Source organism: Solanum stenotomum, chromosome 4 (genome assembly GCF_019186545.1).
Source record: "Solanum stenotomum isolate F172 chromosome 4, ASM1918654v1, whole genome shotgun sequence".
Lineage (NCBI taxonomy): Eukaryota > Viridiplantae > Streptophyta > Magnoliopsida > Solanales > Solanaceae > Solanum > Solanum stenotomum.
The window spans coordinates 1408175-1426087 of NC_064285.1; the positions used below are offsets into that span (position 1 = coordinate 1408175).

Consider the following 17913-nt stretch of genomic DNA (forward strand, 5'->3'; position numbering starts at 1 on the left):
GTGGATAATGAAATATTTGAGAAGGTATTTATAGGAAAATTTTGGAGTGAGACTTTAGAGTTGAGTCAATTAGTCAACTTTCTAAATTTCAACATTCAAAGCACTCCATTATTGACTTTATTATATCAGTGCATTTTTTTTTCTAAATGCCCTATCCATACTCTTTGAATATTAAATTTCTAGAAAAGTCATTTATTCACAGTTTCACACCCTATATATATTTCACAATTGATTCTTTATTAAGTTTAAAATATATATAGACAAACATATGTTACGCAAAATTAGATGTTATATAGTCCATTTTTGGAATAGATCCAAAATATTGAGACTGATTTAAAAAAAAGTGAGTTACATAAATTAAGACAAAGAGAATACATTTTTATTTGACAAATATTTAATATTAAACTGTATCACATGAATTGAGACGTAAAAAATATATCTTTTTTTAAAGTTAGATGAGCCCCCTCAAAATATGATAAAAGAGATTAGTCAAAAAGTGTCTCTTTTTTCAATTCTTAATAAAAATCTTGATTTCAAAGTCTTTAATACGAAACAAATCATCTTAGATAACACTTTTCCTTTAAATAAGCTTTATAGGATGCAAATACTAATTTATCAATCCAATATAAATATCAAACACCAAATATAAAATAAATAGAAAAAATCCAAATTTTCGTCAAAATCGTTTTTTTTTTTTCCATGTTCTGTCTTTTTCCGGCTATTACGACAATCCTCTTCTGTCTTTTTCACCAAACTTTCCTTTTTCCAGTCTGCAAAATCACCAAAAAATAAACAGCAAAAGTCAAATAAAAGGAGCCCATTTTTACCTTTGAAATACTCATTTTTGTATTGAAATTCAAAGATTCTGAATTGGGTAAGTGCTAAAAATTAGAAAAAAGAAGAAGATATGAATTCCATAAAGGATACAGTTTCTGAGAAGCTTTCACGTCTTTTTTCTGATTCTCCTTCTAAATCTTCAGATCAACAACCTCAGGTTCTTTTTTTTCTCTTTATCTTATTAAAATTAGCAAAAAAATGATTTTTTTTTATGTTATATTGTTGTGAAATTTAGATCTTTGCTTTTGATATGTTGATATTATGATTTTAAAGCAATGTGATTGTTGTTTAATGATTAAAGTTTCAATTTTTATGAGCACCCATGAGGTATCATGTTTAAATTTTAGCGGACGCAAAAATACTAGGTGATTTTTTTTCATCTGTCCAACGTGTGTTGGTGGGGTAGCATGTATTTCGTAGAACTAGTCGAGCTGGCACGGACACCACATTTAATGAGATGAGAGTAAGGCTACGTACAATAGACTTTTGTGGTTCGAGTCTTACCTGGACTCTGTGTATAGCGGGAGCTTAGTGTACTGAAGCTGCTCTTTTGTATTGAGATGAGTAATGAGAAAATGCATTAAATTGGTTGTGAGTTTGAAAAAGATATGGAGAGCTTTGTAATTGTGTGATAAGTGGCGTTGCATTTGTTTCCTTGTTAGAAGGATTGATTGGTTGTTCATAATTGTTTACTTTTTTGTTTTTTTTGATGATTGCAAATATGAATAATTTCTTAGTTTTTGAGAAGAAAAGACGAGATGGGATAAGCACTAGTCGTGTTGGTGTACTTACACTAGGTGTTTGTGAGCTCTCCTTGAAATCCGTTTAGAGATTTATATGTTAGTAGAAAATGTAGAGAACTTCGAGTGTCAAAGGACCTCGAGATTATTGAGTATTGGAATGAAATATGACCAAATGGAAGTTGAAGAGTCGTGAAACCAACACAAACAAGTTGTGTTTTTTTACTTTTATTTTGCTGAGGACGAAATATTGATAATTAGCAAAGAACACCTAATATTTGAAATGAAATCTTCGGTAGCTTATTATTTGTGACACTGTAGTTCTCTGTGTTTAGGCCAGGCCATACACCAAAGAGGGAAGATCTTTATCATCTGTACTTTCTATCTTTCTACCGTCAACGAGTTTTAGTAAGTTCAAAGATGAAGATGATGTCAAGTCGCTTCGATCACATTCTTTTACGTGGAGAAGTAAAAGTTTCTCATGGCATGATAGACCTTTGGAGAGATACGCAGAATGTGATGATCATAATGATCACATGGAAGAAGGTGAAAATGGCTTGATCAGGAGTTCAATTGGTGTGTTGAACGAATCGTTCTATACACCTAGGTGTAATGAAGAACCTAATTCTGCAAGGAGTGTCGCCAGTGGTTTTGAACCTTTCGAAGATGCACCTGATGGAGGCAGTTTAGAGCAGTCCATGCCTAATCTCGTTGATGATTCTGTTTTCATTTCTCCGGACTTGTATGATTTTTTCCAGTCTTCTCTCCCTAATATAGTGAAAGGCTGTCAATGGTCCTTGTTGTATAGGTAACTTCGACTTAGAACTAGTCTCCATTGAAGATCTATTGCAACTTTTGCGGTTGAATATTCATAGTTACTCTGTTTATTTGAATGAAGGGCAGCACCGCGAAACATGGTATATCACTTCGTACGCTAATTCGCATGAGTGCTAATTCTTCTGGTCCCTGCTTGCTGGTATTTTCGCCTCCACATTACTGCAAAAACTTTATGTGCATGCATTGCCAATATTCGTTCCGTCCCAATTCATGTGGCACTGCTAATTTTAAAGTTAAGTTGTTTCCAATGCTAGAAATGTAACATTTTTTTGGAAAGACTAAAAGGGAAAGTATGCCACATAAATTGGAACAGAGGGAGTATCATTTTTCATATTCTTTTTCCTCATCGTTGATGTGAATTTCTCTTAATCATGCTTGTTCCAGATTACCGGCGATAAGCAAGGTGCTGTATTTGGTGGGTTGCTGGAGGCACCACTCAGGCCTACCGCGAAGCGAAAGTACCAAGTAAGTAATAATTTTTCTTCTCCTTTTACACGAGACAACTGACAATAGCCCGTATTCACTTTCTTTGAATCAATTCGAACTTATGGTGAACTAATATCCCAAGAACAAACATCAAGCTTTTGTTGTCTAGTGTTGCCCTTGGTAATTTTACGAAGTCAAACACACATCCTATGAAGACTTATTGTATACTTACATACATAAGACTTAGTGTCATTTGCACAAATACCTTTCTTCAAGAAGAAATATCGTATATTCTTGTAGGTATCTTGTAGAGAATCGTAAAATGTTTTAGATTGTCTACTTTTTGGTATGTATGTATACAGGGGATTTTTCCATTGTTAATAAAAATGTTTGAAAAAGGTAGATTGTTTGTGCTTATTCAGTCACTGATCTCATTTTTATATCCATTGCTAAGATGCTTTCATTCTATTATCCTGACAGGGAACAGTTCAATCATTTGTATTCACAACTGTATATGGTGAACCAAGGCTATTCAGACCTACGGGTAAGTATATCAAATCGATAAACCCTTATATCGTATATCTCTTTGACTGGAATCCTCCTTGTTACATATGAGGTCGACCAAGCTACTAATCTTCAGTATAAACCTATTTGAATATACAAATGACCGTCAAAGACTCGCTTCAAACTAAATTTAGGTGATAAACATCCATTATAAAGCCAACATTTTGTGATGATTTTAAGCAAAGTTGACACCCCTTTACTTATCTAGTGAGTTAGTACACCACACAGCTTGACTTCTCTTTCGTTGTTAGTCGAAGATTCCTACTATTCTTTGGGGTGTGGGGTGGCGTTAGGTAAGAAAAATACAAGAACGAAACAAAGACTCCGTGAGTCTTTGTAAGTAATCTTTAAGACAGTTGAGGAATTCTATCGTACTATGTATTTCGTGTACATTCTTAAATTATACACCATCTCCAAAAGAGATTATATATTGGTCTAATATGTGTGTATATATAAGATTTTCTTCAACCATAACGTATACTGATCATATAGCTGTTGGTTTTTGTATGATACTACTCATTCGAGCTTGCTATGTAACTTTCTATAAGGTTAACCTTATGTACGTAGTTGATACATGTAATGCACGATACATAAGAATTTCCAGGAGCAAATTACCTAGTATTTTATTCGTTTTTTTGTTTGGGACTAGGTGCCAACAGATATTTTTACTTATGCATGAATGAAATCCTGGCACTTGGAGGAGGTGGACATTTCGCGTTATGTTTGGATGGAGATCTGTAAGTTTCTTGACATTGTAGCTTTGCAGTTTTCTTCATTACAATCTTCTGAAGTTCCATCATCGTGATGAAATAATTTTCGATGAAGTTTATCTGGTAATAGTGGACCTTGTGATACGTTTGGGAACTTATGCTTAGCACATGATGAAGAGTTTGAGTTGAAGAATGTTGAGGTAATGTACTACTAATCTTGTCCAGAAAACTATACTGTTTTGAACAATTTGATGAATATTCTATGACCGATGATTTGACAGTTTCGTTTTCTTGATGCAGCTGTGGGGTTTCACACATGCATCTCGATACCTCACCTCGTAGTAAGCTGGAAATGTTAGTTTTTGCGATTTATCCGATAAAATTTAGAAAAGTGATTATTTATTCTTTGATGTCCAAGAAGCAGTTTGTCTCCATTTTAATTTTGGAGAGTTTCTGGTGTACAAGTTGTATCAAGAAATGAGATTCTTTAGTTAGTGTAGATTTAAGTCAGCTGATCATTATGCTTATAGGTACTTGTTCTTCTTGTTTATGACATAAACATTTCAAGTTTTGTCACTGTTATTATATAAATTCTTAATGAAAAAAAGTGTTTTATTATATACACCAGCTTACGTGCACCTCAACTTATTCCAAGAGGTATCCCATTATCTCTCACTAACACGAATACTAGGTAACTCTATCCATCGAGGTTTGGACAAATGAGAAGAAGTCACGGGATGAAAGGAAGTCGAAATTGTTGAGCATATCCTGGTTTTTAAGGTAAAGGATCAGTACATTAAGACTACTACTTTCCTAAATGAATACAATATGAATGATATAACATCATTTCACCAAGAATAGTATACCATATTTTAATTACATATGTTTGAACCCTACTAGAATGGAACTATATTGAACAAAAAACCAATGAAGTTACACTTGAAAGAACAACAAATCTCTATCAACCTCTGATTCGACGTTGCAGCAGGAAATGTAGGGCTAGTATTTTTGCTTTAATAACCGCAAGTAAGGCTAGCTCTCTGATTGATCCTCCTCAGGCAGCCCGAATATTCTTAAATTTCGATCCATGGATCCAACAACTATGTACTTTGCATCTGGACCGAATTTCAGACATGTTGCTTTACCTACATGGGGCGATAGCAGAGTCAACAATGATGTAATTAAACGTTAAAGGACCATCAAAAGGACATATAGGCAAAAAGAGCAACAGAGAGAAAGCTAACCTGTGCCTGACAAGTCGGGGAGGATTTTGATGGAATACCAATTGGACTTAACACTTGCAACTTGATAAACTCTGATTCAGCGCAAAATTATGTCCATATTAATACTAATGGATCAATAGTCATAATCAACATAACAATGACACTACACCTCAACCCCATACTATGCTCATTGATCTTTTTCAATTTGGAGGGTTAATGGTCCTCGAAACCAGTAAAGGGGTTAAGGTAATACTACAGGAAGAATACAAGTAAAGCAAAATCAAGACACTTGAACAACAGATGTTCTATGGGGGTAATGCACCTTCCTTATGACCCAGCACGGGGAAGTTTGTGTAGAAGTCGTACCTTATATCTGAGCCTCCTAATGCAAGATAATTTCCACTGTGGTCAAATTCCACTGCAAGTACAGGAGAAGCAGAAAATGATTAAAACTGCAGTAATGGAGGATAAATTTAAGATACAGTTGGTGCAATGATTATTTTGACAGGTACACCATACGATTATGCGGCATCAGAAAGTTTATAAAGATTGAGGTCTGCGCAAAGGGAAATGACCCATTATGCATGTGACTCCTAAAGATAGCATACTCATGGATACTATAGGTTCATCTACAACACAAGAAACTTGGCCTTGAAACTGCTTTGTGTGGACTTTAACAGTAAAATTTTACTAAAATGCTTAGCAACACCTTTCTGATAATCTGATCAACACAAGTCCTCTAAGATGTTTTTTGTGTCAAACTCCAGTAGAATGCAGTTAAGAGATTTTTTAAGAGTGGGAATGCAGTTAGTCAGTCTTGTACCTGTTTGAGTAGCTGTATCTTCATCATAAAGAGAGAAGGTTCTGAAGTTTCTTAATTTTCATAAATCCCAAAGTTTAACACTATCATGAGCTGCAGTCTGACCAAGAAAAAAAAAAGAACAGGACACCCACCAGTTAAAAAATTTAATCATAAAACTCACTTGACGCTGGTAAAAGAATGGTCATCAAAAGTTTGTTCTGTAATAGAATACTCACTGCTAAGAAATAACCATTTTCTGAGAAGGAAATTGCAGTTACTGCACCAACATGGCCTTCAAATCTTGCAACATTTGCCTATATAGCAGGCACCAAAGAGGAACCCAAAAGGGAAAGGACAGAACACTAAGAACACGGAGATAAAAGAAGATAAATTACATGAGTAACTTATGTAGCTCTTCAGGAACACACACCTGACTTTTTACATCCCATATCTTGACCTGAGCCCCTGAAGTCCCTGCTCCAAGGATCAGACCATCAGGGTGAAAAGCTGCAGATGTGTAGCCCTCAGATTCTGAAGCATCTGCTACCTGCAATAGAATTTTAGAGTTGATGACTCCAGGAATCTGAAAATTGTTTCTGGAAATGAGAGACGAAAGAGAAAGATACCTGAGCAAGGCATAAACTAGATGCAAGATCATAAAAGCACCATGTGCCATCAAGAGAAGCAGACACAAAGTACTTATTGGTTGCATGGACGGTGACAGCCTGCACCTGAATTTATTGGTAGATGCATTACAGTTAAAAAATCACAATAGTTAATAGAGAGCTAAAATTTCAGATGTGGTATCATTCTTACGAAATCAGTAATATCATGCCTCTGAAGAACTCATATAATAAAAGAAGGCAAGGGGCAAGGTATCACCAATTTCCATGCAAAAAAATGATCTTTAATTTTTCCTACAAGCATTTGGAGTAGCGCTAAAGAGCTTTCCTTCCTTTTGACCACCCAAGTTTGTATTCTAGAGGTGGAAAATTGCAATGCGGCTACTTATGGTAAAGACTTTCAATCCTGACTTGAGTAGCCTTAACAGTGACTTCACTCCTTGGGTCTTACTCGCTTGGATATTCCAACTTCAAAGATGCAGTAGGCATTTAAAAGGGCCATTTGAAGTGGCTACCTTCTCTCATTCTCTCTCCTCTCTCTCTCAATCTAAAGACATGCCCTGCTCAAATTTTGTTCATATTGCTTCCCCACAAATACTAATGATGAAATATAGAGAAAATCTGCAACTACAACTAAGTACCAGTCCATTGGAAAGACTTCCATTCAAATTTTTCACATCTTAGGCATGGATCTCTTCCAATTGATGTTCCCCACCTAGGTAAGAAACATTCTGAGGCAAGAACCTATGCTGTTCAGACTCTTCAAAAATGTCGATGGGTGTGTGTCTGATACTCCAAAAGAAGTGCATGTTGGATAATCTGACACAGGTGCCGAAATATTTTTGGAGAGTCCGAGCAACATAGGCAAAAACATAATGCAGTGGTTGAATATCAAAACTACCAACCGAGGTGCATTCTATGTTTGAGAGCCCAAGAAAAAGTATGTCTTCCATTTTTTTTAATGAAGGCAAAAGAATATTTTCCATTTTTTTTTATAAAGGCTTAAGTTTACAATTTTTTAATAAAGGCAAAAGAAAATTTTGCATAATCCACCTTAATTAGTACAAATCCACCAGGCTAAGTTGTAGCACTTTGTTCTTAATATATTTAAGAGGTCAAACAACATCATAATTTTCAGAATTTAATAAATGAGATATTAAGATGAAGTACCTCAGCACCGTGGTCCTTCAAAGTATGCCTACAGTCATAATTTCCATTTTCAGAGTTTTGCCACACACGAACTGTCTGCAATAGTCAACTGCAGAAGTTTAATAGAATATGGTAGGCAGGAATAAAACATGGACCAGGTTATGCAATTGAAGAAAACCCACCATCCATTAATTCCAAACAATTATTACCACTCTATACCACCAAACTGTAGGAAGCAATGGGGGAAATAAATGTTTTCCAAGACAAATAAGAAGGTGAAGTTGACTTTTCAATGAGAAGAAGATCATGACATTTGAATCCACAAAACAACACACAGGAAATGTACAAGTCAATTGCAACTTCTGATCAAAGAGAACAAATCAGGTTTACCTTATCTGCAGAGCCAGTAACTACTAGTTCACCCTCAGCAGCAAATCTGACACTAGTTACCTGCAAAGAGAGAATATGAGCCACAAATTCTTTCTCAAGTAAGGTTAATGAATAAATAAGTCTTAATCAGGATATCAAAAAGGGAGAATATAATGAATCAGAAATTATTTCTAGGAAAAAAGATGACAGACCCTCTTTGAGTGACCACTTAGTGTCGATACAATCTGTCCTGAAGGTAGATCAAAGACCACAGCAGTTGAATCAACTCCACCAGTAGCAATGATGTCCTGATACAAAGTAAAAAAGAAATTTGAGCCACCAATATTAAGTTTGGTGATAAATCTTTTACATGAATGAAGACTTATCTCTAACCCAGATAACAAGGTGCACATAGAATGTCTGATAAGTGACAGCATTTGACACCCATGCAGTGAGTATATTTTTTGCCAAACTACAATGTGTATATTCAAATTTGATCACGATAAATATTTGATGTGAAGATTCAACAACAGGAAACATCCTCGAAAATATGCATAAGTCCTAGCACTAGACTTAACCCAGCCACAGAAAATAGTATAGTACAATTTACCAGTAAGGTACTTTGCTCATTCAACACAAAGGTTTTAGCTTTCATAGAATCCAAGAAGTAATCCTAAGGTCTACATTTTTGGTCCTAATAAAAGGTTAGTGACCTGTGATTAAGCAGGAAAACAAAAATAACATTGGCTTTCAAGTTATCACTAGCTTTTCTACATCAGCCTTACAATTCCCCAGAAGTAATGGGATATTTTCATCTTTTCAAGAAATGAGTTTTCCAAAACAATGTGTAACACACATTAAGTGAACATGATGCGCATACTGCATACTTGTGAGAAGGTTAAAAATATAAATTGGCAGCTCACTTTGAAGTCCATAGTCAAAGAGCTTGATACTTCAAAACTTAATGTCCCTTGAACAAAGTCCAGTGAAAACTACTGATGTTCTTAAGATAAAGCACTCACAATTCATGAAGAAACAAAGCCGCCACAAACCCTAGGCAACTGTACATAGCCAGAAGTTTTGGTTACAATATGACTCATATTTCAACTTTTGTAGTTTAGAGATGCTCATAATCAAATCGATCAGAAGCTTGGTCTTGTGTATGAACAAGAATGTTAAAAGAATAGCGATATAACAAAAATGGAAAGGGAATCATTAAAAATAGTCCAGATAAAGTCATAAAGATGGAGTCCATACCTTAGGATAATGGATATCCAGAGACAAGATGCCTGGTTTGTTGGTTTTGTGAAGAGGATAACTATTCAGTTGGGTATATCTCTTAAGAGCATCCACAGGAGCCAAAGTTGCAGGTATCTAGGTGGCAAATGAAAGTTGTTTAATCATTATAGAATATCATAGTGACATCCTTACTATTTATAGCTATGTTGCTCGGACTCTTCAAAATGTCATCGGGTGTGTGTCGGATCCTTCAAAAGTAGTGCATTTTTTAAGAATACGACTCGAGTGGGCGCAACATTTTTGGAGAGTCCGAGCAACTTCGATTTATAGAAATTTTGTCATCGCAAATATTATATTACCTGTCGCCTTTTCCTTTGTTGTGAAAGAGCAGCATTACAATCCTGAAGCTCTTTAATAACATCGCCTGATATTCCTGGGCGAATTTTCTTACTGCCGGGATCCATCTCCTCTTCCTCTGCAGCTATTGGTACGAGTTGATAACATTATCATCAATCAGAAAGTATGGAAAGAAGATGGTGCATTGTAGACCTAAAAGTTCAAAAATCAAGAACCTCTTTTGCCATAGCTTAGAGCAGCACCATTAGCTGCTGATGTAGTTGCTGCCATGGGTACTTGTCTTTCAGCCTGTGCAAGCAATTCTCTTGCCTCATCTCTTTCCTTTTTCAGCCTAGCAATTACCCGGCAAGCAGCATCATGCTGCCAAGACAGGACAGATATTCCAGCAAAGAATGCAATGCATCATTTTTTTTTATGACGTGCAAAGAATACAAGAGATAAGACATGCATATCCACATAAGATGCAAACAGGTAGCAACAGAGGAATATAAAAGAAAGGGAAAGGAAAGTTTGGAGCGATCATCCCCAATTTCAATGATTCAATCAAATAATATGAGAGAAAATCTTTGAACTACAAAAGAATAAGATAAAAAATGAAATTATGATTGAGCTTTTTTTTTTGTGCTACAGCTATATATTCACCATCCTCAAAAAATCATTTAATTCATTCATGATGAAAGTGCTCAAAGATATGCTATACATGAACTCCTATCAAGCCCAATAATGTATATTAACAAACAGGACTTCTTTATTTTTTTTTTTAAATTGAAAAAAAGGAGCTTTATAAATTCTTTAGACTTGTCTCAATGCCTTGAAAGATGCTCTATATTACCTGATATAGAGCATGACTCAGTTCTTGCCTTGCAGTATGTAATTGCTGTTCCAAAGCAAAATTGGATAGCATCAGACCATCCCACTCCTACAAGACAAAAATAAACCTAATCAATCTAAAATACAAAGAGTTTTATATATGGCAACTAAAAAGGAATCTAATATTACAGGTACACATTTGAGTCCAACTACCACGGGGTAAGCTGAACACAGAACTGTGTATAGAACATATGAAATTAAAATGTCCAGGGTTTACAATTCTTTTATCTGATAGTACATACGTGCTAACAGAATCAATAACTAAAGCATATATAAAACACACTATTCCAGCTTCTACTTGGTGAGCCATTAAGAAGGAAAGGAACAACAGATATAGACGTTCTTAGCTCATTAGACAACTTGCAATTATTTTGGTTAGCCTTCTTTTTTTTTTTCTGGTAGTTCTTATAAGTTACATACCTATAAAAGGTAGATTGAACTGATACTAGGCCTCACCTCAATGATGTTTATGTTGCAAATAATGCAGAGAAAATGATTGCAGCAAATCTAGGATCAGTAATACATACTTCTGAAAGATTCCCAGCATCCCAGGAATGCTGGCAGCCTGCACAGGTCGGGGCTTCACTATCTGCAAAAAGTTCCAATTAAAGGAAGCTCCACTGTAAAAGACAATTTGACATCATATGACACAGAATTTCAGTATTGATGTAAAATACAACAAAGTCATGCTAATAAATTTCAAAATGATTTGTACCTTGCCAGTTTTAACTGGAATAATGTCATCCATTGTCAGTGGCTCTCCAGTAACCGGACATTTACCATAATCCTATACAAACAAAAAAGGTCAGAAGGAACAACACCATGCAATGATGCAAACATGAGAAAATGCAAAGTATTTTTCTCAGAAATCAAATGTATTTATTAATGTTACCCCAAGTTGGCATTGTTATACAAAATTACACCATACAAGCACGACTTAAACCTCCAGGAAATCTTTAAAAAAATCAACTATGCATGTCAGAGTTTCATGTATGCACCAAAACTAAGGTACGTAAAAGAGAGTTCTCAACTTACCAACGATCAAATTGAAAATTATTCATGTCATACATTCAATTATCCGTTCAGTTTTTCCTTGGAAGAAGCTGACTTGACACAAACCAATGATAGGGAACATCACATCAAGCTAGCTATCAAGATAACCCCAGGTCAGTACTATTATTTCAGGAGAAGGACACAGATGGAAGTTCGAAGAGAAAGAGACCACCAATTCCAGATTATGCTAATAGTTAGAAATGCATAATCTTCCAACCTAATAACATGTCTTTATCACAATCACAAAATCATAACTTCGGGTTCTAGTTTTCTTTACTACAATCAATCAATCAATCATATTAAATTTTAAGGACCAACATTAAATTAGTTCATTACTCAAGGCGAAGGTCTTCCAGAAACAGCCTCTCTAACTCCTCGAGGTAGTGGTAAGGTACGCATAAAACTATAAAACTAGTTGAGGTCAGCTATACGAGTCTTCTGTTGTCCATTCCTCTCTACTCATGCTGATTTCATTCTAATATTATAAAATTAACCTTTGCTGAGCACTTATAAAACCTTCTATTAATAAAAAAAATCTCAAATTGAGAGTATACAAACTAACCGAGATGTGTCTTTCAATTAAACGCTTCTCAAAAAGTAGTCCGGATTTCGTTGAAACCACTCGTTCTTCCGGTACCTCGCCGGAAACTGTACGGACAATTGAAAAAACATAAAAACGATAGATCAGTGACAAATAACAAAATTATGCATAGAAATGCGCATAAAAAGGATAAAAAATGTTACTTGAACAGTTCATTTTTGAAATGAAAAGCTAGAGTTTAGATTTTGAGAGCTCCCTTCTTCTTCTTCTTCTTCTTCTTCGCAGTGAGCAGAAGCAAAACTGATGAACAGTGAGAGCAAAGAGGAGAAAGGGAAAAAATCAATTTTTGAGGGTTTTTGTAGGATTGTAAAAGTAGAATTGAAACCCGGCCCGGAGAAAAAATGGGCGGATAATGACCATATACGTGCACCTTACTCTTATCTTTGTAATAAAAAAGTTATTTTGGATAGATGCACACTCGGCTCGGTTCGGCTCGACTTATTCAACTACCTAATAATTTTTTGTTGCATGTTAATTGTAATGCCTTTTAGATAATTTTTCAAAAAATTATAAATAAGAAGTGTTTTTACTAATTTGCTCTTCATTAGTCTTTTCAATTTAATCAATACTGTTTATTTTCAAAAGCAATTAATCTTTAGGATATAATGAAAAAAGTTAGTGAATTCTAATTTTAAATTTCTAAACTAATAAATATTGTAGGACGTATATTTTTAGTAATGTGACAACTAATATAATATTATAATATATAATATAGGAAGGATATAAGTTACTTTTGGAAAAAAAACAAAACCTACAACCAATATGTGTAACAAAAGCAAGGAATGACAAAGGCACTCAATATAATTAGGATTAAAGTAGGCTTAATCTAGAATGAATTTGTAGTCATATCATATTAGAATTTCAATGTCTTGTTTGTACTATGTAAGAATGATGCTGAATGATCATTAGAATATATTTTTCAAACTTTAAAATAGAATATATCTTAGATTCTAACTTAGCTTATCAGAATATATAGATTTTAATCCTATAATTTGGAGATCTTTCCCAAAAGAAGTAGAAAGCTAGATGTACCTAGCTAGAGAATATTAATGTGTGCTTGCTAATTATAGTTTTAATCAAGAATTAAACCAAGAGCATTTGCCCCAACATTAGCCAACCACAAGTATAATTTTTGATCCATCTTTGTTATACAAGGTCATGATGAGTGTGTAGTATTTGTTCCTTTTTGGGGGTGGGTGGGGTGGGGATCTCTTTAGTTGATATTTGGAAATATGCACTTATTCGACTAATTTAAATTCGTGTTAGATAAATTTATTAAGAAAAAAAAATTTCTTAATTACCAAGACTCATTTTTCATTTTCTTTAAGCAACAATATTTAAATATATGTATTACTGATTGACTAATTTGAATCACGTCAGATAAACTCGTTTAGAGGTAAATGTTTCTTATCAATAATTAACTCTTTGATTTATAATGAAGATGAAGAGATTTCAGAACCATCTCATCATAACTTAGAGTTCTGTTCATGTTTATAATACAAACATATTCAGAAATATGCACTGATTCGACTAATTCAAATCACGTCAGGTAAGCTTATTAAGGGAATAATTAATTACCAAGACACATTTTTTCATTTTTCTTTAGGCAACAACATTAAAAAATATATACTGCTAATTAACTAATTCGAATCACGTGAGATAGATTTATTTAGAAGTAAATACTTCTTATCAATATGTACCTCTTTAATTTATAATGATGACGAAGAGATTTCAAAATCATCCCACCGGAACCTAGAGTTCCATTCATGTTTTATAATAAAATCACAAACATATCAAACCATTTACTGATCAGGTACATAGTTAGAATGATATATATATATATATGTGTGTGTGAGAGAGAGAAAAAATTTATAGGGTTTCTAGTGTAATAGTAGTAAAAATGACTCAAAATTATTTTAGGTCACATGTGTATTAATTCTAGTATTTTATTCGAATTCTTTCGTTAGAATTTCTTAATCACTTTGTGTCACTTTCAAGCTAGCTAGTTAATCATAAAGTACAAATATGTCTCTCTTAATCAGAGGTTTCGGGTTCGAGTCTTAGGTATAAAAAAAAATCTTGGTAGGAAGCACTTCCATGAATATAACCCTACGCAACACAATTTCAAAATAATCGAGCTTTAATGGGGGTACCAAACACCAGGTGAAGAATAAAAATGAAAAAATATGTCAATTTATAAGATTGTGATAATTGTTTGATACCAATTAAGTAAAGAGGCCAAATAATTCAACGAATAAGAAACTTATGCTACTCTTAGGATAAGGTTTTATGCTTAGACATAAATATATTACTCCTAATATACTGAAATTGATGTGTTTAAGAAAAAATTGTGATGAAGTGAAAGTAAATGCCAAATAATTTTACTTACTAATACTAACATTCGATGAGAAAATGACACTGATATTTAATCCCTAATGTTAATTTGTCACCAACTTAATTCTTGTATAGTTATATTTGACACACAACTAATTTAGATAGAATGTAATAACTCCCTTTGTACTAATTTATGTAAAGTATTCGAAGCACAAGGATCAAGACAATTAATTAGAACTATAAAATCGATTATATTATTAGTGGTCGGAAACTCTTATGAAGCGGATGAATGTCTTTATTGATTTTAGGAAAAGGACAAGTTAATGAGCCAATCAGATTAATTGTAAATCTTCTTTTAGGAAGAGGACAAATTAAAAGACTAATCAAAACTAATTATAAAATTATATATTTTTTTAGGAGAAGAATAAGTTAATGGACAAACCAGACTAATTTTAGGAATCTATCCACCAAGAGGTCATTTTCACAAATGCTATTCCAAAAGCTCTCTTTTACAAAGTGGAAAATAGTAGTTTTTTTCCCATCACACATACAATCAATATATTTGTGGAATAATGAGTTTTCTTATAAAAGTTGCTCTAAACTCAGTACAAAGATTTGAATACTTTGCTTAGTACTAGAGAAGAGAAGATAGGAAATGACTTTGACAGAAAAATACTTCAGAATACAGTAGTATATCAGAAATTCACACTTTTATGTTATAGTGTACGCTTTTAAGTGTTTATTTTTTAGCTTTAAGAAATGAGTTGCTATTTCATATTAACTTTTTTTTAAAAGAGAGGAACTTATTGTATCTTTTTATAGTCTTGTCCTATTCTCAACTTTTAAGCTTGCTAGTTCACTACAGAAGAAATTGAGATTAGTTATAAACTTCGTCACTAAATTGAAAGTATCTATAATATTTTTTTATAACATATCAATAGTTGATATTCAAATATGATTAGACATGAATTTTACGATTTCATAGTAGTAATTGTTGATAGAATTAAATCAAATATGCATTGTTTGAAATAGTATAATAGCAGATAGACAGATGTCTTAACTTTACGTCTCAGCGCCATTCATTATTAAAAAGAATTTCAATTCGAAGTCATTTTTTAAAATTTAAAAGTAACTTTTAGATGAATTTTAGTCACATACTTCAACGATGGATAAAAGCAAACAAAAAGGATAAAAGCTTGGAAAAGTGTCTCAATAAAATTAGTGGCTTAAAACTAAATATAAAAATAGGCTTTAAATATAAACATATATGCACAAAATATCTCTACTTTAGGGTTATCATTTTTGTTCTTACATTCTACTTGTTTTCAATGTAATATTCTTAAAAAACGTTTAACTTCATATAATAATATTATTTTATATAAAAATAAGAATTAATTCTAGGTAATAAGAGGTTATCCATTTGTTTGTAATACATTACCTTGAATATTGTTGTAAAAACTTTACTTATTAATATGAAGATTTGAGTTGTTTAATTCAAAATTCTAAAATATTTATAATAAAACAATAGATAGTTCTGCTTTCTTTCTTCTTTTTTTTTTAATGTAAATTTTGTATTTTTTGTTATAATGTTTAATATTGTTGTCTCAAGTGAAATTAAACTTAGAAAATTCATAATCAAAATTTTCAGGGACTTATAATGTTTAATATTGTTGTCTCAAGTGAAATTAAACTTAGAAAATTCATAACCAAAATTTTCTGGGACTTATAATGTTTAATATTGTTGTCTCAAGTGAAATTAAACTTAGAAAATTCATAACCAAAATTTTTTGGGACTTCAAAATTTTGGGGGCCGGATGCTTTCCTAGTCTTATCCTTGAGTCACCCCTAAAAGCTCATAGGGAGGTGTGCAAAAAATAAAACAAAATATATAGCTTGGACATATGTGATTAATTATATCATCTTGTCTATTAACACATTTTAAAAACTAAATTATCAAAAAAATACAAAAAAATATTCTTTTTAAATAGACTAAAAGAAAAATCATATCACACTGAGTATAGTAAATTCCTATCGTGGTAGAGATTCAATCCATTCAAATTTCTCTCAAACTCAAGGTGTATTTGGTACAAAGGAAAATATTAATTTTCAAGGAAATTAGTAGGTTTATTTTACTTACTTTTTAATCTTTGGTACATAAACAACAAATATTATTCTAAAATTATTTATATAATCGAAATAAATTTATAAGTGATGGAGGCAGCAGTGGCGGGGGCTATTAGAGTGGTGATGAAGATGAGGTGCATTGAAACTTAGAAAGTAAGGCTCGAGTATATATAATCAATGTGAAATGTCATTTGTAAAACTTATTTTTCATAATAAAAAAAATATTTTTTTCATTTTTAAAAAACTTATTTTCACGAAGAAAAATTTATTAAACACACCACCCTCAATCTCTATGCTTGAATCTACTCTCATAATCTTTTTGTCTTTGGAAATATACATACAAGAGTAAAAACAACTAAACTATTTGATAATTGGTATTGGAACATCAATAAATTCTTAATTTCTCATGTATCATTTTTTGAGATTAATAGAATTCGTACGTATAGAACAATGGTTTTAATTATCAAAATAAGCATAATTAACTTTAGTTAATAGTCATTACCAAGGATTGTGACTTGCGATGAAATGTGAAATGAATAAAATTTCTTCATATTCTTTAATGATAAATTATTTGTTCAAGCTTTTTGCAATTGAAATTAAAAGATCTTTTTTCTTCTTTTAAAACGACTTACGTAATGTGAATTTGAATTATATGAAGCTCCAAATTAAACGGATAGTCGGGTACTAAAATAAACTTTGTTTAATTATTCATGCAATGCTTCAACTTTCATAGTAAAAACATGAAATTGCAATATTTTCTTTTTCTTTTTAATAATAACCTATCGAAATTTATTAATCTAAATATTTTAAACTTCAGTAAAGGAGTAAGCCATCGACAATCACTATCAAAAACACCTCCACTCTTAAGATTCGAACCTGAAACATTTGATTAATCTTATAACACTAAGTCAAATGATCCTAGGCCAACTTAATTTGTGCAAATTAAGTACAAATTAACTTGACCAAAAAACTCATAAAATTATTACATGCCTCCACGTGTCAAAAAACCATAATTTGTCTGGCCCACCGACAACCTAGGTGTATGTAACTCACTT

General features: G+C 32.7%; 2 protein-coding genes across 7 annotated transcripts; one reads left to right on the plus strand and one right to left on the minus strand.

Annotated features, from left to right (window-relative positions):
* Positions 1 to 762: 762 nt before the first annotated feature.
* On the plus strand, positions 763 to 4686 carry LOC125862975 (uncharacterized). The gene is made up of 8 exons (XM_049543107.1): positions 763 to 994; positions 1913 to 2385; positions 2481 to 2553; positions 2799 to 2879; positions 3321 to 3384; positions 4054 to 4141; positions 4230 to 4314; positions 4415 to 4686. Exons 1-8 carry the CDS (start codon positions 908 to 910, stop codon positions 4454 to 4456), a joined length of 993 nt encoding a protein of 330 aa, XP_049399064.1. The 5' UTR covers positions 763 to 907; the 3' UTR covers positions 4457 to 4686.
* A 210-nt stretch (positions 4687 to 4896) lies between these two features.
* Positions 4897 to 12662, minus strand: LOC125862976 (pre-mRNA-processing factor 19 homolog 2-like). 6 transcript variants are annotated; one of them, XM_049543108.1, is made up of 18 exons: positions 12544 to 12662; positions 12362 to 12447; positions 11462 to 11533; positions 11270 to 11335; positions 10709 to 10792; positions 10092 to 10236; positions 9879 to 10000; positions 9538 to 9654; positions 8493 to 8588; positions 8302 to 8361; positions 7933 to 8007; positions 6766 to 6870; positions 6570 to 6686; positions 6376 to 6453; positions 6161 to 6257; positions 5704 to 5755; positions 5359 to 5429; positions 4897 to 5259 (listed from the first exon to the last, which is right to left on the minus strand). In XM_049543108.1, the coding sequence occupies exons 1-15, from the start codon at positions 12554 to 12556 to the stop codon at positions 6219 to 6221; spliced, it is 1275 nt and encodes a 424-aa protein (XP_049399065.1). In that variant the 5' UTR covers positions 12557 to 12662; the 3' UTR covers positions 4897 to 5259; positions 5359 to 5429; positions 5704 to 5755; positions 6161 to 6218. The 6 variants fall into 6 exon arrangements, with proteins under 6 accessions (XP_049399065.1, XP_049399070.1, XP_049399068.1 ...); XM_049543113.1 differs by having other exon boundaries at positions 12362 to 12436; positions 12544 to 12599; XM_049543111.1 differs by having other exon boundaries at positions 11270 to 11366; positions 12544 to 12596.
* Positions 12663 to 17913: the final 5251 nt, after the last annotated feature.

Bases quoted from the DNA above. Each gene is read 5' to 3' on its own strand.
- LOC125862975 (XM_049543107.1), top strand. From the start codon at position 908: ATGAATTCCATAAAGGATACAGTTTCTGAGAAGCTTTCACGTCTTTTT. The intron at 2,554-2,798 runs GTATTTTCGCCT...TGCTTGTTCCAG, and splicing joins CTTCTGGTCCCTGCTTGCTG to ATTACCGGCGATAAGCAAGG. The intron at 2,880-3,320 runs GTAAGTAATAAT...TTATCCTGACAG, and splicing joins CCGCGAAGCGAAAGTACCAA to GGAACAGTTCAATCATTTGT.
- LOC125862976 (XM_049543108.1), bottom strand. The intron at 8,362-8,492 runs GTCTGTCATCTT...CTCTCTTTGCAG, and splicing joins TAAGTGGTCACTCAAAGAGG to GTAACTAGTGTCAGATTTGC. The intron at 6,258-6,375 runs GTGAGTATTCTA...TTTCTTGGTCAG, and splicing joins AAAATGGTTATTTCTTAGCA to ACTGCAGCTCATGATAGTGT.